Below are 27,966 nucleotides of genomic sequence, written 5' to 3' on the forward strand. Positions count from 1 at the left end.
CAAGGCACACTTAACCAGCATGGCTACCACAGCATTATGCAGCAATACGCCATCCATTCTGGTTTGCGCTTAGTGGGACTATCATTTGTTTTTCAACAGGACAATTACTAAACACCACCAGGATGTGTAAGGGCTATTTGACCAAGGAAAGTGATGGAGTGCTGTATCAGATGACCTAGCCTCCACAATCACCCGACCTCAACCCAATTGAGATCATTTGGGATGAGTTGGACCAGAGTGAAGGAAAAGCACCCAACAAGTGCTCAGCATATGTGGGAACTCCTTCAAGACTGTTTGAAAAGCATTCCAGGTGAAGCTGGTTGAGAAAATGCCAAGAGTGTGCAACGCTGTCATCAAAGCAAAAGGGTAGCTATTTGAAGAATCTCAAATATATAATTTGATTTAACACTTTTTTTTTGGTTACTACACTTAGTTGATGTCTTCACTATTATTCTACAACGTAGAAAATAGTCAAAATAAAGACAAATCCTTGAATGAGTATGTTTCCAAACGTTTGACTGGTACTGTGCATATATAACTACAATAACATACAAATGTGCAATGGTTCCAGTATAATTTCAAACAAAAACTTCTCTAAGCACTAGTCTTTATTTTTTCCCCCATTGTTCTTCTACCACCATCCTAACGCCGCTAGATACCCTTGGCTTAAATCTGCTACATGGGAAGCTATGGAAATGTTAGTGTTCAAAATTAGACATATCTTCCTGCACCGTCTGTCACCAGTGTTGTGTCCAATCAGACCACCTAGACCCAGCTCTCCAACTTTGAAATGCCCATTGTTAACTGAGTACCTTGAGAGAAATGTGAGACTACTCGCCTGGATGTCCAGCCATCTGGTCAATGCTAACCGTTTCTCTACCATACCACCCATTCGGTTAGCATTGACACTGGAGCCATCTATGATACACTGCCAGGTCTGTCAGTATAATCACAAAATTGAGGAATCAATATTATTTATCATCAGTTATTATAAGTGTACAACTGATCTAATATACTGTAGGCTGTGTGACTCCTCTCCTATGCGGTTCAGTCGGTGGAGGACAGTTCACACCTGGCAGTCTCATGGCAAATCAGTGAGTGTAATAAACATGGGCAACCTGAAGTCAGTCAACAACCGCTCCCCCCCCCACCGCCCTCCCAGGAGAAGAACAACAATGTAATAGAAAAACAGTTAACACTCCCATTTCACACACTGTCATTCTCACAACCACTCACACTAAAAGCAATGTATCAGTACTGAAATCATTGAAAGCCCCTCGGGAAGAACATAAGTATGGAGACATTCTTTCTGTCTCTCTCACATAAATCTTACTGTTTATTGTGAAGCCACCTCACCTTTTACCCCACTGACCCCCCCCCCCCCCACACAGAAAACATCTGTAAAGAAATATTACCTCTAAATGAGATAAAGCAAAAAAAGAAAACCACTGCAAGAGAAACCAAAAGCAGAATCCAGAATTTTTGCTTATGCCCCATCGGGCTGGCCTAACTGGGCCGCCCGACTGTACAGGTCTGTTAGCGTTAGCTGGTTAGCAGTGGAGCGATGGAGGACAAACAGGTGGCGGCAGCGTCCTTCTAGAAGTCTCCTGTATAACTTCAGAACATCAGTCAGACACTGGAGTGGAGATGGTGGAGGGGTTATGAGTCGGTCTCACAGTCGGGGCATGTCCACTCTCACACCAGTGAAACCAACTATTATAGGGTAGACTAGGTAATCTAGGCCCGCACCCTACGTGGCCCTCTGACAGCATAGCAATGATGACAGAAGCTCGAATGGCTGGCTCCCCCTAGAAGCCGGTCTCAGGGAGGGATGTGGAGGAGGCAGAAGAGGAGGATAAAAAGGAGATGGTTTGTACATAGAGCCAGGCTAAGGTCAGGGCAGCTGGGGCTATGTTGAGTGAGGGCCCTGTCCTGGTTCTGTGGTCCCTCTCTCTACCTGTCCTTCTGCTCCTGCATTAATCGCTTGGTCATGCGGCCACACAGCAGGCCAAACAGGAAGAGAATGCACACGCTCAGGCCAATCATAGCCAGGATGTAGGTCTTGGAGGGTGAGGTCATCACCTGCATGGCCAGGTCTGAGAAGCCTTCGGCCGGGGCCACCTTGGAGGGACATAGGGGGAGGGGAGCAGGTGTGGGTGTCAAAGTATGAAAAAGTAGAGATTGTTCAATGTGATATTGTGTGAGTTGAATCCTAGGCAATAAGAGGGTAGCAGCCACTGATAGCTCAATTCATGACAAAAAACATACACACATTAAAAAGTGTGGTGGTAATGTTTGGTAGGTTCGCACTTGTTTTGAAGGGACAAGCTAGTTGTTTTGTGTTAAGACAAGCTAGTGACGTCTTGTTGGTATGTTTGTGCGTGCGTCTTGTTCACCTTGGCAGCGTAGCTCCACATGTCGATGCGGTCCTGCAGTCTCTTCTTACACTCTGGCTGCAGACGCACCCTCTTGTCCTGCAGAGCCTCCATCAGACAGGACATCTCTGACGAGAAACACAAGCAAAAAGGTAAGGCCATTCAGCACAGAGGAAAAGGCCTTACAGGGGACAGGGATGCATGTACAAATGTGCAGGTGGTGTGTGTGTGTGTGTACTACTCACGGCGCCCTCGTCCTGGTGGAATGGCAGCACACTGGTGCTTGATGTCCAGAGCGCAGGCCGTGTGGAGGACAGGGTCCACAAAGATGTCTGCTTTACTCTCCTTCAGAATGTTCAGAACCTCCTGCAGAGAGGTGGGGTGATAAGAGAAATAAAAATGATGTTTCTCAGACTCTTGGCTCTTAAGACGGCTGAACATTGTCAGTTTCTGTTTACCAAGAGGAGAGGGAAGAGAACAGAACCACCCACCTTCTTGCAGCCCTCCACTTTGATCTTGAGGAGGTTGACTTTAAGACACTCCTCTACTTGACCGGTCTGCTCCTGGGCCGCAGCCTCCTCTGGACACAGCCGAGAGATCTGACACGCAGAAGGGTAATGTATAACCACCATTTCTTAACTGTGTTACAAAGCGTGTGTGTTTGTAATAGTCCTGGGGTGTATTCATTGTGACGATTCTGTAGCGAAATATTTCAACGGTTTCCTCCACACGGAAAACGATTTGCAACAAAAGTTTTTATTTGGCAAATTCAGGAAGGTCCCTCCCTATTTCGTTCCGTTTGGTTCTTAAAAACTGTATATGGTTTCCATTGCAAGACAATGAATGCACCCCTGTTTAGACCCAATCACCTCATCAGTGCAGTGAATCTGCAGCTGCGGGTCCAGTCTGTAGTCCAGAGCTGACTCCTGTAGGATCACTCTGATCTGGTCCTCACAGTCTGGAGACAGACGCTGTGGACACACACGTAAGAGAATGGTCTAAGTACACCCACACAGACAAACACACACAAACAGTACGTGTAACCTACCTACCAATCACTCAAACATGGTCGACTATACTGAACAAAAATATAAAAAACATGTCAAATGTGGGTCCCATGAGCTGAAATAAAAGATCCCAGAAATGTTCAATACCCACCAAAAGCATATTGCTCTCAAAAGTTGTGCACAAATTGGTTTTACATCCCTGTTAGTGAGCAGTTCTCCTTTGCTAAGATAATCTATCCACCTGACAGGTGTGGCATATCAAGAAGATGATTAAACAGCTACACCCTGTGCTGGGGACAAAAGGCCACTAAAATGTGATGTTTCGTCACACAACACAATGACACGGATGTCTCAAGTTGAGGGAGCGTGCAATTGGCATGCTGACTGCAGGAATGTCCACCAGAGCTGTAGATCGACAATTTAATGTTAATTTCTCTACCATAAGCTGCCTCTCCAATGTCGTTTTAGAGACACAGTGCCTTGCGAAAGTATTCGGCCCCCTTGAACTTTGCAACCTTTTGCCACATTTCAGGCTTCAAACATAAAGATATAAAACTGTATTTATTTGTGAAGAATCAACAACAAGTGGGACACAATCATGAAGTGGAACGACATTTATTGGATATTTCAAACTTTTTTAACAAATCAAAAACTGAAAAATTGGGTGTGCAAATGTATTCAGCCCCCTTAAGTTAATACTTTGTAGCGCCACCTTTTGCTGCGATTACAGCTGTAAGTCGCTTGGGGTATGTCTCTATCAGTTTTGCACATCGAGAGACTGACATTTTTTCCCATTCCTCCTTGTAAAACAGCTCTAGCTCAGTGAGGTTGGATGGAGAGCATTTGTGAACAGCAGTTTTCAGTTCTTTCCACAGATTCTCGATTGGATTCAGGTCTGGACTTTGACTTGGCCATTCTAACACCTGGATATGTTTATTTTTGAACCATTCCATTGTAGATTTTGCTTTATGTTTTGGATCATTGTCTTGTTGGAAGACAAATCTCCGTCCCAGTCTCAGGTCTTTTGCAGACTCCATCAGGTTTTCTTCCAGAATGGTCCTGTATTTGGCTCCATCCATCTTCCCATCAATTTTAACCATCTTCCCTGTCCCTGCTGAAGAAAAGCAGGCCCAAACCATGATGCTGCCACCACCATGTTTGACAGTGGGGATGGTGTGTTCAGCTGTGTTGCTTTTACGCCAAACATAACGTTTTGCATTGTTGCCAAAAAGTTCCATTTCGGTTTCATCTGACCAGAGCACCTTCTTCCACATGTTTGGTGTGTCTCCCAGGTGGCTTGTGGCAAACTTTAAAACAACACTTTTTATGGATATCTTTAAGAAATGGCTTTCTTCTTGCCACTCTTCCATAAAGGCCAGATTTGTGCAATATACGACCGATTGTTGTCCTATGGACAGAGTCTCCCACCTCAGCTGTAGATCTCTGCAGTTCATCCAGAGTGATCATGGGCCTCTTGGCTGCATCTCTGATCAGTCTTCTCCTTGTATGAGCTGAACGTTTAGAGGGACGGACAGGTCTTGGTAGATTTGCAGTGGTCTGATACTCCTTCCATTTCAATATTATCGCTTGCACAGTACTCCTTGGGATGTTTAAAGCTTGGGAAATCTTTTTGTATCCAAATCCGGCTTTAAACTTCTTCACAACAGTATCTCGGACCTGCCTGGTGTGTTCCTTGTTCTTCATGATGCTCTCTGCGCTTTTAACGGACCTCTGAGACTATCACAGTGCAGGTGCATTTATACGGAGACTTGATTACACACAGGTGGATTGTATTTATCATCAGTCATTTAGGTCAACATTGGATCATTCAGAGATCCTCACTGAACTTCTGGAGAGAGTTTGCTGCACTGAAAGTAAAGGGGCTGAATAATTTTGCACGCCCAATTTTTCAGTTTTTGATTTGTTAAAAAAGTTTGAAATATCCAATAAATGTCGTTCCACTTCATGATTGTGCCCCACTTGTTGTTGATTCTTCACAAAAAAATACAGTTTTATATCTTTATGTTTGAAGCCTGAAATGTGGCAAAAGGTCGCAAAGTTCAAGGGGGCCGAATACTTTCGCAAGGCACTGTATAGGCAGTACATTCACCCGGCCTCACAGCCGCAGACCACGTGTAACCACGCCAGCCCAGGACCTCCACATCCTGCTTCTTCACCTGCAGGGTCATCTGATACCAGCCAGCCGGACAGCAGATGAAACTGAGGAGTATTTCTGTCTGTAATAAAGCCCTTTTGTGGGGGAAAAAACTCATTCTGATTGGCTGGGCTTGGCTCCCCAGTGGGTGGGCCACCAATGGCTGCACCACTGCCCAGTCGGGTGAATTACATATATTAGGGCCTAATGAATTAATTTCAATTGACTGATTTCCTTATATGAACTGTAACTCAGTAAAAAATAGTTGAAATTGTTGAGTTAATATTTCTGGTCCGTATAAGGAGACCCAGTAAACATGTGTAGTCTGACCTGGTCTGCATATTTGAGTTTGAGGCAGGAGACAACCTGTCCCTCCAGCTCACTGTCTCCTGTAGCCTTGTTCAGGATGTTTTGGCAGAATTTAGGGATGTCAGCCTTACACGACTTCCTCAGCACTGGGTTCAACCTGTAGTCTGGACAGAACACAGAAGACGACAGGGTGAACCATAGGGTTTATATTGGGGAGACAGGGTGAGAACCATAGGGGTAGGGTAATACTACAGAGGTGTTTACTGTATTGTTTGATGGAAGCCATAATCTCTTCTCATATTGAGAGCTATAGTGTGTGTGTATATTCAGTATCCACCTGTATTCTGTGTGATCTGTCTCTTTGTGATCATCTGTTTACACTTGGGGTCCATCAGCTCGCTGTTCTTGTTCTGCTTCAGGCACTGCAGCATGTTCTTGGCATCAGCCTCAGTACAGAACCGCTGGCAGAGACAGACAACACTAGGACACTCAGAAACACAGATAAAGACAGCGTAGCAGGTGAAACGTTGCTCTTCATTATCAATTAAATGTATTGCATCTATGCAGATTAAATACACAGACTGGGAGAGACCAACAGACAACAAGCCAGTCATCATGTCTGTCTGGGACAGTCTTAATAGCAGCCAGGGACCTCTCCTTCAGAACATTATAATTACTCTGAAAAGTAACTTCACGGACACAAGGTAATCAGCAATCATGTTTTGACTGAAGCACCTTTGAGCATAGCTACATTGTTGAAAAGTTCCTTACATTCCTTGCTTTGGGTCCTTGTGTTATGCATTCGGTGCTAAAATGACTCTGTGAAAAGTACATACCCGAATCATCTGCTTGCAGACCCTCATGAGTTGGAAGTCCAGCTCTGGGTCCATCATCTCTACCTCCTGCAGCTTGAACACCCTGTGGTGACAGCGCTGGGTCAGCTGCCTCTTGTTCTCCTTCAGACATTCTATCACCTATTACAAACGTCACAGTCATCAATAGTTGCCATCATCGTAATCAATAGTTGTGAAAAATACTGTGTTTACTAAATGCTTTTTCAAGGCACACAAACAGCTGTCAGTGGGCCTTACCTGGGCATTCCCGAAGGCCACGTTCTGGCACAGCCTCCCGATGTCCTGCTTACAGGAGTCGTAGAGCTCAGGCTCCAGACGGACATCCTCAGACATCTCCAGCTCCTCCACCCTCAGCTGCTTACGACACTTGACAGACACGCGCTGCTCCTTGACGTCCTGAAGAGTGTCGTTCCTCACCGTGGTGCTTAGACAGAGCACTACATCCACCCTAGCGAGACAGCAAGAGAGACAACGTTTGGGTCCGTTTAAAGTTTGACTGTAGTTTGGTCAACTATGCCCAGGTTCTCTCTCAGACGAGACTCACTTCTTCTTGATGTTGGGGCAGAGTTTGAGCACATCCTCTTTGCAGGCCATCTTAAACTTGTAGGAGAAACGGAAGTCCTTAATCTGGACCTGAGAGGGAGAAGGGAAACGCAGAGAAATGGGAGTAAAGCAACTGTCAAAGTCGTGGGTTCAAATCTCACATACTATCAAACTGGATGAACTCACTGCACTGTAAGTTGCTTTGGATGAAAGCATTGGTTTAGAGGCATATTGTATGTTTCCCACTTCCATCTATACAATCATTTCAGATCGACACCAGTGTTTATTTGGAATTGGGCGACAGACAGACTCACCAGTTGGAAATGTGTGACTCCCACAGCACACTTGTCGTTCATCTCCTTCTGGTGTTTGTTTTGCACCAGACACTCCATCAGATCCCCAGTGTCGATCTGGTTATCTGCCACCTCCTGGGAGAGAGAAGGGGAGAAATGGTCAGGATAACCTGATCAGTTAAATCAGCTGATGGATCATTTTACATTCTTGACAGGAGAGATATCCCGGTCATTGTTAGTGGAGTTAAAATGGGGGTTGGTGGTATGAAAAACCCTGAGAGGGCGCTCGGGGCTGTGGTAGAGGTAGGACTCACGTGACAGTGCGACTGGATGACTGGCTCACAGGCTCTCATCAGCAGGGTCTCAATCTGAATGTCCTGGTGGGAAAAGAGAAGAACGCCCTTTTACCATGTGACCAACCATAGTTTACCACAGCCAGTTCTTCTTACAGAGCAGTCAGCAAGTCAATCAGTCAACCAGTTAGTCAGCGTGTCCCTGGTACTCCCGTCTCTCTCACCTCAGACGCCAGTTCAGTCAGGTTGCCCACCACATCCCTGCACTCTGACACCAGCTCCTCTAGGTGGTCCTGTAGACACTCCAGTTCCTGGAACACCAAAAAAAGTCCATGTCAAACTTTTTACACCCTGGTTGTGCAATTACGGTCCCCCTGATCTAGCCCCAATATGTACAGCCATATTCTATAGTAAAGGACTGTCTGCATCCAGCATTTTAAAACAAAACCATCACGTCAGCAGTTACAGGCTACAATTCAATTAATGGATGAGATAGACAGCAAGCGGTCTCCTCCAGTACCTGTCCAGACTCAGTCTTCTCACTGCACCACTTCCCCAGGTCAGTCATACAGCGTCTCTGCAGCTCGGGGTCCAGCTTCACATCCAGCGCCCTCTGGTGGAGGATACGCTGCACCTCCACTTTACAGTCCCGGGACAGCTAAAGAATATCAAAAGAACAGAACACTATTTAAAAAAAACTCAGGATCTGGATCAATTCCATTTCAATCCAGTCAATTGGACATTCAGGACCTTCTTAAATTTACTGATTTGAAATGGAATTGAGGCCAACCCTGTTTAGGATGCAGGACAAGAAAACTAGACAGTAGGGGAGATGGGAGCCCCCAAGACAGACCGGTGTCAACACTTATGGAAGGTCCCATCAGAATTATGTGTTTTCTTGTAGTGTACCTTCAGTATATTGAATGGGCAATCACAATAAATAATCCCACTGTTAACGTCACCAATCAACCATTCCAGTCAAATATTAAAAATGGCCCAATGCAGATGTTATTATATCAATATCAAATCATTTCTGGTAAAGATGATTTACTCAGAGAATTTAGCATGATTAGAGATTAGAATGTGATTACAGCCATGGTCAGAAAGTGGTTACTGCTCAATAGAACTCGGACAATGCTCCGTGAGCAGAACGGCGCCAAAGTCGAGCGTCATCTGACAAGCTAACTAGTGCCCGCAGGTCCATGTGGGATAACATGGGCTTTTTATAAATGAAATCCACAGAATAATAAAATGCTAAAAAATTGCGCACACAGACACACAATTAATTTACAAAGCTAACAAACAGAATCAGTATGTACCCTCCCCATTTTAGTTTAGTTTATTTCTGAGTTTTCCCTTTAAAAATCACCATAGAAACAGGCCCTCTCAAAGTTGATTGACCAGGGTTTGAGGAATAGAAAGCCATGGATCTTAAGAAAATGAAAGGGTACCAAGTTGATTTTGATTGGTCCAAAGCGTGGAAACGCCTCCAAATGTTACCACCTCAACGTCGAAATATGAAAGCGATATAACCAAGACCAGTGCAGTCTAAACTAGCAACGTTCACAACAAACAATCTTATTTAAATCAACACTGTACAAGCATATTAATGTTACAATATTGTAGAGAATATTTAATGATTCACTGTATGTGATTCATACTGACATAGGCAAAAACAAAACTAGGTTTAGACACTAATTTAGTAGCACCCTCTTGAATTGGCCCGTATTTCACATCATTCTAAAGCAAGAATTTTGCTAGGACTGTCTGGGAGTGATTATTGGTAGACAGGTTTGGAACTCTGTTATTGATCTATTAACCAATTTACCGCCTGGTGATGTCACCAGGCAAGCCGAAACTCACGCCAATCAGGCTGATGAGGTCTTGCGTAGATTGTATTTTCAACCAGCAACTACCAGGAAATAACACGGATTCCATTTTTTAACACTTTTACAGTGTTTGTTTCTGCAGGAAAACAGAACTTAGACTGCACTGGGCCTTTAAGGTAGTCATTCTCAAGACCATTTCCTGAGTATAGTGATCATTACATCACATAATCCCACTACTGATACCGATGACACATTCAACATGTAGAGGTGCATGCACTCATACTTTAAGTCGTTGGCTAAATAATTTCATCATCAAAAAAGTAATCGAATTGAAATTCTCCAACAAGTAAAATCTATAATATGCCCTCATTTTGACCAGAATCAACTTCGGGAATCAGAACCGAATCAAATAGTGATAATCATCACTAACAAAACACTGAACTTACAACGAAAACACGTCTTCCTGTTTCATCCACTGCATTTCCCTTTTAAAGAGGACAACACCATCAGAATGTACTGAGGACAGATGCATTTCTAAAAAGGTCCTAGATCACTTCAGACAATATTTTGGTTGTGTGATAATTTGATATTTAGCTACATCTATATTCATGTTCCTCTACATTAGCCACTGATAGCTACGTTTTGTGCAGTGCACTGCGGTGAAATCAGTCCTACCCGCCGTCCCTGCTCCTCTGTGCGGTAGGCGTGGCGGTACAGACAGGAGAAGATGGCACCAGGTGGCATCATCTCACTTGTCTCGTTCCAGCCGTGGGCGTGGCACAGGCGGGAGGCGTCGCCCTGGCACTTCTTATAGAGGATGGGGTCCAGTCTGGCAGACAGTAAGAGGAGTGTGTGTGAGGATTAAGCAAATACATTTATAACATCCTTTTACATCAGAAATTGTCACAAAGTGATTTTACAGTAACCCGGCCTAGACCCAAAAGAACAAGCAAAAGCACAATGTGGGAAACCATACCAGGGCACACTGACCAGGCATACTAAAAACCCTTAATATGGAGTCTGATCAGGCCCCTAATAGGCTTTGAATGTGTGAAGCATGTGAGAGAAAAATTACAAGACTGTTTAATACTGTTTATGCATCGAAAAGCTATGAGGAGTACTCTCTCATCTGTGTCTGTGGGGCTGAGTTGGGCCTCTGGAGCTTGAGCTGACAATCGAGTTGCAGCCTGACATTCCATAGACAACATGTGGTAGGTGTAACCGAGATAGCCTGGAGGAGTAGAAGAAAACCTCTCATTGTTTCTAATCGTCCTGGAATCTGGGAAACTAAACCGGGGTTGGGTTAAAACGGCACCAGGTGCAGATAACCATAAGATGAACCCAAGATGGCCGATCTGCATGAGGGGGTGGAACCAGCCATGACTAAGCGTTCTTAGTGTCAGCTATATGAGAAACAGGATTCCTCTGTAAAGGTTAAGCTCTCTGCAACACACTTTAAAGTGTGCGGTCGACCAGCCTCATTATTGCAATAATGAATCAATATTGAATAAAGATGATTGTCATTTCTTCAAACAGTCTCTCACTTGATTAGAATATTACACGACAAGCATCACCATAAACTAGTAGCATTGCTACTTACTTCCAGTCCCGTGCTATGAAGTACTGCAGTTCCAGCAGCCTGTGTTCACAGTCCTCCACCATCTTCTCGGTGTACAGGTGCTCCATCAGACAAGACAGGATCCTACACAAAAGCACATTGGAGCTTAACAATTCCACAGATATACAAAGTACTATATGCAATTTGACATACAAATGTTCTGCTAGCTTTGTGTAAATCAAGCAGGAGAGAGGAACAATTTGGTGACTCACATGGGGTCTCCGTTGCGGATGTGTTTGCAGGCCGTCTGGATGACAGACTCACAAGCCTCGTTCAGGGCCCGGTCAATACGGTAGTCTGCCCCAGGATCAGCCTCCTGGATCAGGGTCTGGAGCTAAGAGAAAGAGCGAGAGACCCAAACCTTCAACAACCACTGTCTGGTAATGGAAGGGTTACACAGCTAGATGACTAGGCAGTGTAGTGAAACTTGACAGTGGTTCTCTTTTCTGTTTGACCTCGGTGGTGGGATGTCCTAAATATAACTAATTTTAAGATTTATTCCTGGTGATTTTACAGGCATTTATTTTTTACTACAAAAAAATTAAATAAATAAATAAAATAAAAAAAACTCTGAACACCACCCCCTTCCAGACCTCCCTAGCCCACCTTACACAGCAGCACCACTCCTGGGGAGAACCCTGTGAACTCACAGCTTTCTGGCAGAGGTTGTCGATGGTGCCCATGTCTCCTCGGCCCACCCTCATGAGGCAGTGCAGGGTGCGTCCCTTGCGGTGGAGGCCGGAGCAGTGGGCCTCGATCTCCCCACGGCAGTGCAGCACGATCTCAGGGCTCAGAGAGAAGTCCTCCATCAACATCCTCCTGTAGTCTAACATCTCCCCCTGACACTCACCGCTCACCGTACGACCTGGAACACACACACGTCAGGAAAAGTCACATAGGAACTACAAGTGGGGCACTAGAAAGGCATTTAATTTCATTAAGTGGAGAGAAAAACCCTCAAAGTAACAGCAGTGTGACACCGTATGAGAGAAAGACTAATACAGATTGACAAAACAGGTTGACAGGGAGAGACACAGATATAGATTAGGAAGAAGAGACAGCCAGCCTAACCTCTGTGTACGGCAGACTCCAGACAGAGCAGCAGGTAGGAGAGGCGTGCTTCTCGGGCGCGGGGCATGTTGGTGTCCACGCTGCAGCGGTACTTCCTCAGGTCTGTCTTGCAGGCCTTGGCCAGGGAGTAGCTCACCTTGTAGTCCTGGGTAATCAGCTTCTGACGCGTGGTCAGGGCCTCTCTGCACTGTGGTGGTCAACCAAAACACAGCTCTGGTCACAATCTCCATCTGACTCACTGACTAATAGAATGGAATTACCAGAACAGATATTCCCATTCAAGGGTGTTCTCTACATTTTAGACAACCATGCTGACAAAATGCCTTGCAATAACAGCATTATTCATATGGACAAATGACAAGTAGCAGAAGATGGATATTATTATTTTGGCGATGACTCCGTTCCAACCAGGCTGAAGAGCAGAACACGTACCTTTTCAGACATGGCCTCCTCAAACTTGTGGTTGAAGAGACACTTGTAGACTCTGCCCTCTCCGGCTGGAGTCTAGATATCAAAGAAAATAGAATTGTGATTCAATAATGAATTCATTTTCACATTCCCAAAGTTAGTGACAAAAACACCTTTGCAAGGAGCTTGGATTCAACTCGGATAAAAGTCTGAATGCATCTGACCACGAATCTCAAAATTTTGCCTCTAATGAAATGAAAGAAACGAGAAGTGAACAGGAAGAAGGTACTCACATTTTCACAGAAGCGCTCCCGGTCCTCCCGGCAGGAAAAGTAGAGGTATCTATCCAGGTGGAAGTCGTCTGAGGAGAGTTCGGCCACACGCATGATGGCCTTCTTACAGTCAGGCCTGATGGCATGGGCCCCGGGCTGCTCCTCTGCCTCCCTGACCAGACCCTTCTCCAGGCATGCTATCACCTCACCTTGGGAGTGCACGTCCTGAGGGACAGACAGGGTGGCATGGGGACAGTGAGATGGATACGTTCAAGTTGGCTACAGCACTGACGCGTCTCTGTGCGAGGCCAGGAGATGTGTTAGCGCCCAGAGTTGCGTTTTGGATGCAATGTTATCAAATATTTTATTTCAAATGATTTATTTGAGCAATTTAATAGAACACACAACCACAAAAACAGCCAGAGAGGGGAGGAAATACACTAGTAAATACAGAGAAGTTAAATATTTAAACTTTTTGACGCTGAATTATTTTTTATTAATTCAGCATCAGGAGTTATTGCCGTTGTGTTGCCCTGACAACTGGCTTCTGATTCCTGAAGGCATGGTCATTAATCATCCTGTAGAAAGGAATAATTCAGAGGATGCCAGGATGAAAATATAAATTGTTTAACACTGGGAGTTTCGGGAGCGTGGAAGCTAAATTGGTCATAAATCATGACTGAAGTAGCTAAGTTACTGACTGCAGAAAGCAGAAACTCAGGAGGACTCATAGCCAGGAAAACCACACTGGAGCTCAGAGCAGCACAGAGGCAGTAACTCAAGCCGGACTACATTATGCCCAAAGCAGGAAACCTCATGTAGTCATAAGCCATGGTGGAACACAGTGTCAAATAAAAAGGAAAGCCAAACAAATTAGAAACCTGCACAAACAAACAAAATGGGCATATCCTGCGCCTGTCCATGTTTTTTGTTACCTCTAGAGACAGAGACCAATTCATACAAATCTAATGCTATATAAAGCCCTCATAACAAAATACTGATTTAAAAAGTGAGCAAGTGTTCCATCTTTACAGACGTGTAGGCTACTGAGTCGCCAGTGAAATGAGTTGAGAGTAGACAGTAAAAAGAGACAGGTGTGTATGACAGTTAGACAAGGTTAGATCTATGCCTATAGATGTAGTCCTCTATAACTCAGCTGTTAAAGCATGGCCAGGATAGTGGGTTCAATTCCTGGGACCAAATGTATTTAAAGCGTCTGCTAAATAGCATGTACTCTGATATATCACAGAGCAATAACAGACAGGTGAGAGAAGGCCACGAGAGCAGTCACCTTCTCGCCGGTGGATATGCTGCCACAGTGCAGGCTGTTGATGTCCTCGCGACAATTGTCCATGAAGCCACAGATGAGGCGGTAGTCGCTGAACACGATGCTGGTCATCTTGGTGATGTACTGGTTGCACTGGTACTCCGTGATGTTGCCGCGGTGATCCACCAGGCAGGAAACCAGGTAGCCCTTTCCTCTCTCCTCCGCCGCACATTCTTTTATCTGAGTGGAAGGAGAGGAGAATTATGGTTAGCATATGTCACAATATATCTTTCTTACACACTTAGTTTGCATGGGCATCAAAGGCCTGTGCACAGGGATTAAGCCAAAACCTGTGACAGTAGTAGCATAAGGACAGGACCTAGTAGCGGTAGGTAGCCTGATGGTTAGAGCATTGGGCCAGAAACCAAAAGGTCGCTAGTTCAAATCCCAAAGTCGACAAGATGAACAATCTGTCAATGTGCCCTTGAGCAAGGCACTTAACCCTGCAGCAATTAGGATTGCCGTTGATAATGGCTGACCCTGGCCGCTCGCCGAGGGTGTCTCAGGGGGAGTTGGGATATGCAAAAAGCCCATTTCATGCACGTGTATAACACACTTGTACATATGTGAAACAGGACAAATAAGCAGATCTAATCATTATTATTACCTATAGTCAGAGCCATAAAGCTCTGCCAGCTAGCTAGCCAACTTACGTCGGAGATGGTGGTCTTGCACACCTCCACAGCCACAGACTCAAACTTGGGGTCAGTCGTCAGGTTCAGCTTGTAGTTCCACAGGAGCTGGAGAAAGAAGGCATTAAACAAGTCTATTGATAGCTTAGAGAAAAACAGTACAGGTCCACTGTGAGTGGGAAATGCAAGCAGGGGTGTGATAGCAGGTCAGACCACAAGTGGGGCTAACAACGCTGTATTAAATCGTTATTCACATTCAGTTACACAAACTGAAAGGACAGTTTAATGATGTGAGGGAGGAAGTTCAAAACACTTACATGGTTGCAGTCAGCAGCGATCTCGGTTTCCTGGAGAGAAAAAAAAAGGGTCAAACTATGATCCGAACCGTAAAGAGAAGCAGGAACATGCTGGGCACTGAGCAATTAAGAGCACAAGGCCAAACAAACAAACAGTGATGCAGCACTTCGGTTGTCAGTTGGCGTAGAGAAGAGCTGAACACAACACTTAGCCACCAGTAAAATGTAATGACTCAACAACTTGTAGGGCTGTAGAAACATACGAGTGTCACCGGTCAATATCAGTCCCATTTGACTTTATACCGTTAGTGGGCCTGTGCTTAATATAGCTACTGTCTTGACTGAGCCCACCTCCTAAATTATCACAAGGCCATTGAGGAGGAGAGGAATGTCTGCATGCCTCTCCTTAGCACCTCTCAGGCCAGGCTGACTGATGTTTGGCCTCCCTATGGGAGCTGAGCCGCAGGAGACTGATTGTAAGCAATGCAGGCCTGTCCAACAAAGCACCAATACACGCTTTAGCGATAAAATAACATCTCTACAAAATGGCCTACTACAATCTACAGGAGGGCAGGGCCACATGGCAGCTCAATCTTATGTTAGCATTGGAAATAATGTCACTATTTGAATATCATGCATTTTTTTCCAGTCAAAATAAAAAACACTTTGATTAAACTTTGGAACTGATTTGTAGTGCAACTTGGGAGAGAGGTGCCACTGCTTGCTGCAGTTCGGGGGATGGGCAGAGGTCAAGAGTGTGTGTTTGATGAGCATACGGACTCTTGCTAACTAAACAAACTTGTAGACGCCATATATCATCATCATATCTGGTAGTGCCCGTCTAATGCATCAAATCGATGCAAAGAAACTAGCTAAGATAGCCAGCTAGCTAGGCTAATTGAGGCTACTGTATTTTGCTATGCTTCCCGTCCTTATCTACGGCAAATCCATTCAGATTCCACAGCCTACCTGGTGGTTGCTCGTTGTAGCGGACTCCTCATTTAGCTAACTTAACGTTACGGAATTAATTCCATTTAGCTTTGATTAGAGATCTCCCACTTCACTTGCTACACATGGAGCCACTTTTTATTGTCACCTTGATTGGCCGACAATAACACGCGTGAAACCCCTGTAGACTACGGTAGGTATTTATGGGGCGCAAGTCATGAAAACTACATTCAAATGTTTGTTTTATTGAATTAAGAATGTTGTGAAATATCATTCTGTTTAGCAAAGTCAGTAATATTGATAAAGCCTTTTCCATTGATAAAATAGGCCAGGTTTTTTTCTTACTCTTTGAAGTATTCGAATGCTAACGTCCGTTTGGATATTCGAATATCCGTGCCCCTCCCTAGTGAGTGAGTATACATACACACACACACGGGTTGCAAAGGGTCGGGAAACTTACCCGTACATTTCTAGAAATTTGCCATGGGAAGTTAAGCCCGGGAATGTTGCTTAAATTCATTTTTAAAAAGGTTAGCTTATTAACAGTGAACCTTTTTCTGTGGGATACACAAGGCAATTCTAGGTCTTGTGGCATATTTTGGTTAAACAATCCCCAAATCAATGGAATTGCAACCTTCTGCATGCACAGTGCTTTCTTCCGTCACATGTACAGTTGATTCTCAAGATCTTGCACCCTAATGAGATGCTATTGAGCTAAGGACTACATGCTTTCTGATATGTTTTGATCACAATAATGGGTGGGGCGAATATAATTTATTACATTTTTTTGTTAACTAGTAAATAGTAGCCTACAGCAAAGCATGTTTAAATAATTTCTAACTTCCTAACAATTTCTGCTAGTTAGTTTTTGCTACCATGTGGGTTTTAGCTTGCTTAATAAGCCTGCAAACTGAGTGTTAATTCACTTGTTTCCATACACGTTTTATAAAAATAAAAAAACATTTATTTATCTTACAAAGGAGTTGTTTAATCTAACTACTTAACTATTTATCTGTACTTGGAATTGTATTTGTAATTTTTTTACTAATCTTTACAGGAAAATGCCACGGGCACTATCTGATGTGTAGAGACATTTCACAACAGAAGGAAAATGTAGTTGGAAAAGCTGTGTACATTTGCAAATACTGTGCCAAGTCATATGTGAATAACGCAACAAAGATGCAGAATCATCTGCTCTAAAGTTCCCTCAGAGCTCACAACAAGTTACCTCTGACAAAAGTGCCTCTACTTCTATTTGAGGGGGAAATTATAGCAACAGCTCATGGTCCTCCTGGAATCAAGTTGACCCAATGGAGGAACGTAGTCAGAAATGCTGATCAATGTCTTGCTCGAGCTGTGTATGCCACTGGTTCACCCTCTGATGCTCACAGGCAATGTGTATTGGAAGAGATTTCTGAATGTTCTTCGCCCAGCATACACCCCTCCAACCAGACATGCTTTATCTACTCATTTGCTGGATACAGAGTTCAAGTGAAGGTCAAGCAAATCATAGAGAAAGCAGACTATTGCAATCATCTCTGATGGGTGGTCGAACGATCGTGGGCAAGGAATAATTAACGACATCATCTCCACCCCTCAACCAGCGTTCTACAAGAGCACAGACACAAGGGACAACAGACACAGCAGTCTCTTCATTGCAGATTGGCTGAAGGCAGTAATCAATGACCTTGGACCACAGAAGGTATATTTGCACTGGTGACAGACAATGCTGCGAACATGAAGCCTGCCTGGTCTAAAGTGGAGGAGTCCTACACTCACATTACACCCATTAGCTCTGCTGCTCATGCATTGCATCTGCTTCTCAAGGACATCATGGCACTGCAAACAATGGATACACTCTACAAGAAACCCAGGGAAACAGTTAGGTATGTGAAGGGTCATCAAGTTATAGCAGCAGTGAGAAGAATAAGAGCACCACATTGAAGCTGCCCACCAACACCTGTTTTTTTATTTGTTATTTCACCTTTATTTAACCTGGTAGGCTAGTTGAGAACAAGTTCTCATTTACAACTGCAAACTGGCCAAGATAAAGCAAAGCAGTTTGACACATACAGAGTTACACATGGAATAAACATACAGTCAATAATAGGGTAGGGGGGAAAAAGTATGTATACAGTGTGTGCAAATAAGGTAAGATAAGGGAGGTAAAGGCAATAAATAGGCCATGGTGGTGAGGTAAGTACAATATAGAAAATTAAACACTGGAGTGATTGATGTGCAGAAGATGAACGTGCAAGTAGAGATACTGGGGTGCAAAGGAGCAAGATAAATAAATAAACACAGTATGGGGATGAGGTAAATTGGATGGGGTATTTACAGATGGGCTATGTACAGGTGCAGTGATCTGTGAGCTGCTCTGACAGCTGGTGCTTAAAGTTAGTGAGGGAGATACGCGTCTCCAGCTTCAGTGATTTTTGCAGTTAGTTCCAGCCATTGGCAGCAGAGAACTGGAATGAGAGGCGGCCAACGGAGGAATTGGCTAGGGTAAGCGGTGAAATATACCAGCTGGAGCACGTGCTACGAGTGGGTGCTGCTATGGTGACCAGTGAGCTGAGACAAGGCGGGGCTTTAACTCGCAGAGACGTGTAGATGACCTGGAGCCAGTGGGTTTGGCGACAAGTATGAAGCGAGGGCCAGCCAACGAGAGCGTACAGGTCGCAGTGGTGGGTAGTATATGGGGCTTTGGTGACAAAACGGATGGCACTGTGATAGACTGCATCCAATTTGCTGAATAAAGTGTTGGAGGCTATTTTGTAAATGACATGGCCGAAATCGAGGATGGTCAGTTTTACGAGGGTATGTTTGGCAGCATGAGTGAAGGATGCTTTGTTGCAATATAGGAAGCCAATTCTAGATTTAGTTTTGGATTGGAGATGCTTAATGCAAGTCTGGAAGGAGAGTACACAGTCTAACCAGACACCTAAGTATTTGTAGTTGTCCACATATTCTAAGTCAGAATGGTCCAGAGTAGGGATGCTGGACGGGCGGGCAGCGATCGGTTGAAGAGCATGCATTTAGTTCTACTTGCATATAAGAGCAGTTGGAGGCCACGGAAGGAGAGTTGTATGGCATTGAAGCACGTCTGGAGGTGTCCAAAGAAGGGCCAGAAGTATACAGAAAGGTGATGTCTGCGTAGAGGTGATTCAGAGAATCACCAGCAGCAAGAGCGACATTATTGATGTATACAGAGAAGAGTCGGCCCGAGAATTGAACCCTGTGACACCCCCATGGAGACTGCCAGAGGCCCGGACAACAGGCCCTCCGATTTGACACACTGAACTCTATCAGAGAAGTAGTTAGTGAACCAGGTGAGGCAGTCATTTGAGAAACCAAGGCTGTTGAGTCTGCCGATAAGAATGTGGTGATTGACAGAGTCGAAAGCCTTGGCCAGGTCAATGAATACGGCTGCACAGTGATGGCGGTTATGGTATCATTTAGGACCTTGAGCATGGCTGAGGTGCACCCATGACCAGCTCTGAATCCAGATTGCATAGCGCAGAAGGTACGGTGGGATTCCAAATGGTCCGTAATCTGTTTGTTAACTTGGCTTTCAAAAGACCTTAGAAAGGCAGGGTAGGATAGACATAGGTCTGTATCAGTTTGGGTCTAGAGTGTCTCCCCCTTTGAAGAGGGGGGTGACAGCAGCAGCTTTCCAATCTTTGGGAATCTCAGACGATATGAAAGACAGGTTGAACAAGCTAGTAATAGGGGTTGTAATATTTTCAGCAGATAATTTTAGAAAGAGAGGGTCCAGATGTTCTTGCCCGGCTGATTTGTAGGGGTACAGATTTTGCAGCTCTTTCAGAACATCAGCTATCTGGATTTGGGTGAAATAGAAATGGGGAGGCTTGGGTGAGTTGCTGTGGGGGTTGCAGGGCTGTTGACCGGGGTAGGGGTAGCCAGGTGGAAAGCATGGCCAGCGGTAGAAAAATGCTTATTGAAATTCAACTATAGTGGATTTATTGGTGGCGACATTGTTTCCTAGCCTAAGTGCAGTGGGCAGCTGGGAGGAGATGCTCTTATTCTCCATGGACTTTACAGTGTCCCATAACTTGTTTGAGTTTGTGCTGCAGGATGCAAATTTCTGTTTGAAAAAGCTAGCCTTAGCTTTCCTAACTGCCTGTGTATATTGGTTCCTAACTTCCCTGAAAAGTTGCATATCGCGGCGGCTATTTGATGCTAATGCAGTACGCCACAGGATGTTTTTGTGATGGTCAAGGGCAGTCAGGTCTGGAGTGAACCAAGGGCTATATAGGTTTCTGGTTCTACATTTTTAGAATGGGGCTTGCTTATTTAAGATGGAGAGGAAAGCACTTTTAACTTCTTCGATATAGGGGGCGCTCTTAATTTTTGGATGAAAAACGTTCCCGTTTTAAACAAGATATTTTGTCACGAAAAGATGCTCGACTATGCATATAATTGACAGCTTTGGAAAGAAAACACTGACGTTTCCAAAACTGCAAAGATATTGTCTGTGAGTGCCACAGAACTGATGTTACTGAAAAAACCCAGATAAAAATACAATCAGTGCCGCATTTTTTGAAACCGCCTCATGGCAATGACTCCTTATATGGCTGTGGAGGAGCTAGGAGTCAGCTTACCTTTTCCACAAGGTGTCTGCAGCATTGTGACGTATTTGTAGGCATATCATTGGAAGATTGACCATAAGAGACTACATTTACCAGGTGGTCGCTTGGTGTCCTCCGTCGCAATTATTGCGTAATCTCCAGCTGCAGTATTTTTCAGTTTTCTTCGGATGAGAAGCCAGCTGCCACCACTGATAGATTATCGAATAGATATGTGAAAAAAACCTTGAGGATTGATTCTAAACAACGTTTGCCATGTTTCTGTCGATATTATGGAGCTAATTTGGAAAAAAGTTTGGCGTTGTAAGTGACTGCATTTTCGTTATTTTTTCTTAGCCAAACGTGATGAACAAAACGGAGCCATTTCTCTCACACAAATAATATTTTTGGAAAAACTTAACATTTGCTATCTAACTGAGAGTCTCGTCATTGAAAACATCCGAAGTTCTTCAAAGGTAAATTATTTTATTTGAATGCTTTTCTTGTTTTTGTGAAAATGTTGCCTGCTGAATGCTAGGCTTAATGCTATGCTATCAATACTCTTACACAAATGCTTGTGTAGCTTTGGTTAAAGCATATTTTGAAAATCTGAGATGACAGTGTTGTTAACAAAAGGCTAAGCTTGTGTTTCAATATATTTATTTCATTTGCGATTTTCATGAATAGGAAACGTTGCGTTATGGTAATGAGCTTGAGGCTATGATTACGCTCACGGGATCACGGGATTCTGGAGAGGTGGATTTAAAAGAAGAAGTTCAAATTGTTTGGGTACAGACCTTGATAGTAAGGCAGCCTGCAGGGTTCTAACTCCGCCCCCTTTCACAGTTCTATCTTGTCGGAAAATGTTATAGTTAGGGATGGAAATTTCAGGGTTTTTGGTGGTCTTCCTAAGCTAGGATTCAGACACGGCTAGGACATCCGGGTTGGCAGAGTGTGCTAAAGCAGCGAATAAAACAAACTTAGGGAGGAGCTAATGTTCTTCTAATGTTAACATGCATGAAACCAAGGCTTTTACGGTTACAGAAGTCAACAAATGAGAGCACCTGGGAAATAGGAGTGGAGCTAGGCATTGCAGGGCCTAGATTTACCTCTACATCACCAGAGGAACAGAGGAGGAGTAGGATAAGGGTACGGCTAAAGGCTATAAGAACTGGTCGTCTAGTACGTTTAGAACAGAGAGTGAAAGGAGCAGGTTTCTGGGCGCGATAGAATAGATTCAAGGCATATTGTACAGACAAAGGTAAGGTAGGATGTGAATACAGTGGAGATAAACCTAGGCATTGAGTGACGATGAGAGAAATATTGTCTCTACAAATATAATTTAAACCAGGTGATGTCACCGCATGTGTGGAAGTTGGAACTAAAGGGTTAGCTAAGGCATACTGAACAGGGCGAGAGGCTCTACAGTGAAATAAGACAATCACTAACCAGAAAAGCAATGGACAAGGCATATTGACATTAGGGAGAGGCATGCGTAGCTGAGTGATCATAGGGGTCCAGTGAGTAGTTAGGCTGGCTAGAGACACAGCTCGCGGGACGGGGCTAGCAGAAGGGCCTTAGAGGGACGTCGCGATGGAAGAAGTCTTTTAGCCTCCTCGACAGACCAGTCATGATAGATTAGTGTTCTGTGTAGTAAAGGGGGTGCAGTCCAATTGGTAGAATGCGTATAGTGGCCCAAGAAATTGGCCGATGGATCTCCTCAGCTAACAGTCCAATATGCTCTAGACAGCTAGCGGGCTGCGGCTAGCAGGCGGGCATTCAGGGGACGTCGCAACGTTGTAGCCGGTTGAAGAACCCCCCCCCCCCCGGGCAGACTACGTCGCTAATCCAGTCGTGAAGGATCGTTGGGGCTCCGAACCGGCAGTAAAAGGAGTACAGGCCAATATGCAAAATAGGTATTGTAGCACTTCTGTTGGGGTTCCGGTTCAAAAGTAAAGAAAGATACTTTAGAAAAAAGCAGATCCACACCACATTGGGTGAGGTGGGTTGCAGGAGAGTATTCTGAAGTTCAGGTTTAGAAAAATCCCAAAAAGATATGCGGGGAAAAAAAGATACATACGACGAGGACAAAGACATCTGACTGCGATGCCATCTTGGATAGAGTTCTATCCGTTGGGGTGGTGTCGTCATCATGTTTGACTGTCTCCTGGAGGGGAAGGAGTCTCTCCAAGAAATGGTCATAATCACAGTATGTCGATATGGACAGCCCCATCAAGAGGATCCTCCTGGATGATGTATTTTGGGAGAGAGTGGTAAGCAGCATGAAACCTATAGCAGTAGCCATTGCACAAATTGAGGGAGACAATGCCATCCTGTCTGATGTTCAGACTCTGCTTGCAGATGTAAGAGAAGAAATCCGTACTGCCCTGCACACTTTACTGTTGCTCCAAGCAGAGGAAACTGCAGTTCTGAAATACATCAAGAAGTGTGAAGACTTCTGCCTGAAGCCCATACACACCGCAGCGTACATGTTGTGCTGGCAAGAGCATCCTGTCTGGTGCAGAGATCAACAAGGCTTATGGTGTAATCACTACCATGTCTCGCCACCTTGGCTTGGATGAGGGCCATGTTGCCCAAACCTAAAGTTATAAGCAGCCAGCTAGCTTCATCTGGCTAATGAGGCTCGACCGGATCGGGTTATGTGTTGTGAAGCAAGCCATAATAAGGATTAAGCACAATAGTGGAATTTGCAGCTTCACTTCTGACCCATGAGATGAAAGAAATAAAAGCTGAAATAAATTATTCTCTACTATTATTCTGACATTTCACATTCTTAAAATCAAGTGGTGATCCTAACTGACCTAAGACAGGGAATTTTTACAAGGAATAAATGTCAGGAATTGTGAACAATTGAGGCGTATTTAAACTTCCGACTTCAACTGTATATAAATATGCTACACATTGTGTTGTTAAATAACTCTAAAATGAATATAAACGTTATTGATCTTAAAATGTCCCTGTTACATGCGTATAGATTTTTACTTTAGAAATGTGTCTGATGGAAGACGTTTTATGATGTCATCTTTAAAAAGTTATCCTAAGCCCACTTCAGATACATGAGACAAGACGATTTTACTACATTTACATTTCAGTCATTTAACACACGCTCTTATCGACATAGAGGAGCAATTAGGGTTAAGTGCCTTGCTCAAGGGCACATAGATGATTCACATAGTGGGCTCAGGTATTCGAACCAGCGACCTTTTGGTTACTGGCCCAATGCTCTTAACCGCTAGGTATACTGCAGCGCAGTTTGCGTGATCCGAGTTTTTTGAACATCTCATGTCAGCTGCTGGAATTCCCAAAATGCAATATTTAGCTAAAGTCTTGCAACAAGAGAGGTCCATTTAGCTAGTTAGAGAACACTGCGCTAACACTCGTTCAGTCAAGCAACTAGCTAACCTAGCTTGCTTATATTTCTCTGACAAGTCAAAGTGTGCCCTGTCTCTGGTGCATACATATTTCATGATACAATACCCTGATACAAGTGGCAACTTTGTTTCATTATGTCATTGTAAAGAGGCACTGTTACTGTGGCAACAGTCTGATCTGAATGCCAGGTCTTCAGTCAGTTGATCTCCATCAAAACATTCTAAAATGGTCTAGTTTTGTCTTGTTGAGTCTTATGTCGCCCGTTGTATCTGAACTGGGCATTAAGCATATCCTTGACCTTAGAAACCATGAAAGTAGTGCACGCCTGCACAGGTTTTGAGCTTATGTGAATTTGAGAACTGAGCAGTTTAATAAAATTAGCCTACATCAAGCAGAGGGGAAAACTGCTGTGTTGTACAGATTTCCTTGCAGTGTGCAATGAAATGTCATCAATATTTCCCCACGGGTGACTAAGGCTGGACGAGTGGACGACAATGTTTAGGCCTATTTGCTGTAAACAAAACAGCAGTTGGCAGGATAAATGAAAATCTAGTGTTAGTGGGACAATAGCCGTTTGCAATAAAAAACACTCGTTATTGCCAAATCTAAGACCTTACAATGCATTTTAGCTCTATTGAGACTATGAATAGCCAAAAAATAAAAAAAATAATTTAAAAAATCAACCCGAGAGAAATTTTCAAAATGCCTCAAATTTACCCTGAGGGGTTTTCTATGACGCAAGCTAGATCTACTTAGGGTTTTCAAATCAAATCTTATTGGTCACATACATATATTTAGCAATGTTATTGTGGATGTATTGTGTGTTCCTAGTTCCAACAGTGCAGTAGTATCTAACAATTCGCAACAATACACATATCTAAAAGTTAAATGGAATTTAGCAATATATAAATATTAGGACGAGCAATGTCAGATTAGCATTAACTAAAACACAGTAGAAGAGAATACAGTATATACACATATGAAATGAGTAAAGCATTATGTAAAAATTATTAAAGTGACCAGTGATTCCATGTCTGTCTATACAGGGCAGCAGCCGCTAAGGTGCAGGGTTGAGTAACCGGGTGGTAGCCAGCTTTCCAAAGCTAGCTAGCTTCACATTCTAGTTCAGGCTTTATCCGTACTACGACAGTGGATATCGCTCATCCGCCTGCAGCAAACTCTAGCAGGCTTGTAACTGTGCGTGCATGTCGCACATGGCTAGTCGAATGCCAAACTCTTCTTAGATCCATGGCCAAGTTAGTGCCACATTTTCATTTGTGCCGAAATCAAAAATGAAAATTTCTTGAAAATTAGGCCTAGGCTTTTAGAAATGTCTCCATTTCATTACTTATCTTTAATGCTGTCTTTGGTGTGCTTATCGCTCCCATCTGTGAAACAGGTTGTTGTCATAGACATAATCCATAGAAGGGTTTTGTAACCTCTAACCCTGGCAATTTGACGATTAAACCCATTGGGTACACTAGCAATGGCAGCCAGTCTTAACTTGAATGGGAACTGCCATATATGGATTTTACAGTATGTCTATGGTTGATTGCAGCTGTCGGTTTGCCTTTCACACATTTCTGAATCCATTAGTGCAAAAGCAAATGCTGTTATTTCTAAAATGTGTTGCGATAAGAAATGAGGTATTTTAACATTAAATGTTTTATTAATCAAGTGTTTTAATCTGTTGTCTTACTCAAATGAAGGAGATGATCTTTGCAAGGTTAGGCCCATTGATTTCATTGGTCCTCAACTCATGGCTTAGCTACTTCATTCAGGGTTAATGGAGTCCTAAGTTCACCTGCTCCGGAGCAGGTTAGTTCTGAAGGATTCGTTGCTATAGACATTTTCCTGGCTAAAAGGTGAGCCACTTTTATGGTACTGGTTACCCTGAGTTGAACTCAGAGTTGACCAAAGTTACCTCGCCAACACCTCAAACTGCGTTCGTATTCCAAACCAGAACTTTCAGAACTAAACGAGTCAATCCACAAAGCCTGAAAGTAAAGCCACACTGCCATGGCCTCCTCCCTACTCTGAATGGACCACGTCAACAAAACCACAACTACCAGGGAGGCTGACAGTGAGAGTAGCCTGGAGACAGGCAAAATGCTGTGTGCCTCAAAAACAACCCACAGCCAAGAGAGCATGACTCTCCAGCCTCCTCAATGAACAGGCCACTGAAATAGGCCTCAACACCTGGTGAAAATAAATTAAATAATACATTTAACAATGAAGAGGACTGAGATGAGAGTAACTACCTGTCATTAATATTAGACAAGCTCCTTGAGGCTCAGGTGCTTATACAAATCTGCCTTCTGCAAACACCGGATTTGGACTGAACCAATACATGGGCTTGAGGAGACGATGAACATGACCTCCTCTGATGTCCAGGATTCGTCAATTCAAATCCCAGCTCTGCAAATGTTGTGAAAATAAGTTCAGTACTCACCAAAATATGGAGTTTTGCAGAGCAACTATCGCCCTTACAGTCGTTACGCAAGGCTGTAATACAGTTAAGTTTGCAGAGCTGGCTAATGGGATCCTGGGCGTCAGAGGAGATCTCGTCATATTAATTGTCTCCTCAAGACCAGGTTGTACTGGTTCAGATTAGGATAGAGTCTCACCTCTAGCTTTCTGGCCCTAGGCAGGGGTGGTCCCTCAACACAGATTACTGTAGATATTGCCTTTTCCCAAGCCTATCCATAACCATTGGCTGGAAGCTTAAAAACCGTCACTCCTCCTACATCCGCCTATTCTTCCTCTGAACAGGACATTGCTGTAAATGTTGGCTCTGATAGACAGTAAATGCGTTACACATTATTCCCAACATATCATTAGAGGATCAAGCTAGCCATTGCTAATTTAGCAATGCCAATGGTCATAGCTTGGCACATCTGTAGATATTAGCTAGGTGACTAGGTCATTAACGTTAGTTCACGTTAAGTGATGAAGACTTCACTTTACTAGTTAACACCGTCCTAAATGGCTGGTAAAAAAATAAAAAAACATGCAGTATTTTCAGTAGTTCTCAAATGATGAAGTTCTCGAAGCATATGGAATAATAAATGACCATACTTTCTTTACATCTTTTTGCACCCAAGTAGCCAGCAGGCTAAAAGTTAGCATCGGATAGCTAACGATAACGTTATAGCTTGAGTAAAGCCCACACCCAAGCTCTGGACACAATATCGCTCACTCCACCATACCTCTTTCCTATCCTGGAGGCACTCAAGCACAGCCAGGTTATTGTTCCAGGAATGTTTTGGACAAAGCCTGGTCAAGTCCTCCCGACAAGCCCCCTCTTCGGCCAGCTTCCAGCCGCTGGTGCGTCTACGAGGTGGCGAGGCCGCGACGACTGGAGAACCTCCATTTACAGCAGCCGGAACTGCGGCTTGATTTTGAGCCTGGATATTAACCCTAACTGCAGTATTGGCTTTTACACTGTTCGCAGATTTCTGTCCTCGAATGGGATGCATATACAAAAAGACACACATCAAAAGCAGAAGAGGAACACGTCTACAAGCCGCCATCTTCGGATAACTAGCTAGCTTGGATTGCTAGCTGCAAATTATGACTACAGTGGGATGGGACGTTTTCGTGCATACGTCGGCGTGTGCGTTGTTGGCAACCTCAAGTCATAGAGCTACATTTTCTAGACTGAACATCTAATTGAGAACATTGATATGGTCCGACTCGTTAGTTTCTCTGTATCACAATCACCCCTTTAACTTGCAATAAACACAAGTATATATAG

General features: G+C 43.9%; 1 protein-coding gene across 2 annotated transcripts; it reads right to left on the bottom strand.

The window, feature by feature from the left end:
* Positions 1-611: 611 nt before the first annotated feature.
* LOC110521372 (Golgi apparatus protein 1) lies at positions 612-27,938 on the bottom strand. Of its 2 annotated transcripts, XM_021598876.2 has the most exons (26): positions 27,419-27,938; positions 15,304-15,333; positions 15,008-15,094; positions 14,319-14,534; positions 13,049-13,252; positions 12,780-12,851; positions 12,348-12,534; positions 11,927-12,141; positions 11,489-11,610; positions 11,259-11,360; positions 10,334-10,487; positions 10,105-10,143; positions 8,350-8,487; positions 8,054-8,140; positions 7,851-7,913; positions 7,558-7,671; positions 7,245-7,333; positions 6,938-7,148; positions 6,683-6,820; positions 6,184-6,307; positions 5,868-6,010; positions 3,245-3,346; positions 2,867-2,974; positions 2,621-2,741; positions 2,397-2,503; positions 612-2,121 (listed from the first exon to the last, which is right to left on the bottom strand). In XM_021598876.2, the coding sequence occupies exons 1-26, from the start codon at positions 27,740-27,742 to the stop codon at positions 1,954-1,956; spliced, it is 3,465 nt and encodes a 1,154-aa protein (XP_021454551.1). In that variant the 5' UTR covers positions 27,743-27,938; the 3' UTR covers positions 612-1,953. The 2 variants fall into 2 exon arrangements, with proteins under 2 accessions (XP_021454551.1, XP_021454552.1); XM_021598877.2 differs by lacking the exon at positions 10,105-10,143 and having other exon boundaries at positions 27,419-27,936.
* Between the last annotated feature and the right edge of the window lie 28 nt (positions 27,939-27,966).

Source organism: Oncorhynchus mykiss, chromosome 30 (assembly GCF_013265735.2).
Source record: "Oncorhynchus mykiss isolate Arlee chromosome 30, USDA_OmykA_1.1, whole genome shotgun sequence".
NCBI classification, from domain to species: Eukaryota; Metazoa; Chordata; class Actinopteri; order Salmoniformes; family Salmonidae; genus Oncorhynchus; species Oncorhynchus mykiss.

Coding starts and splice junctions, on each gene's coding strand:
- LOC110521372 (XM_021598876.2), bottom strand. CDS start 27,742: ATGGCGGCTTGTAGACGTGTTCCTCTTCTGCTTTTGATGTGTGTCTTT. Junction 15,095..15,303: donor TCGCTGCTGACTGCAACCAT/GTAAGTGTTTTG, acceptor TTCTTTCTCCAG/CTCCTGTGGAACTACAAGCT. Junction 6,011..6,183: donor ACAGATCACACAGAATACAG/GTGGATACTGAA, acceptor TGTTCTGTCCAG/ACTACAGGTTGAACCCAGTG.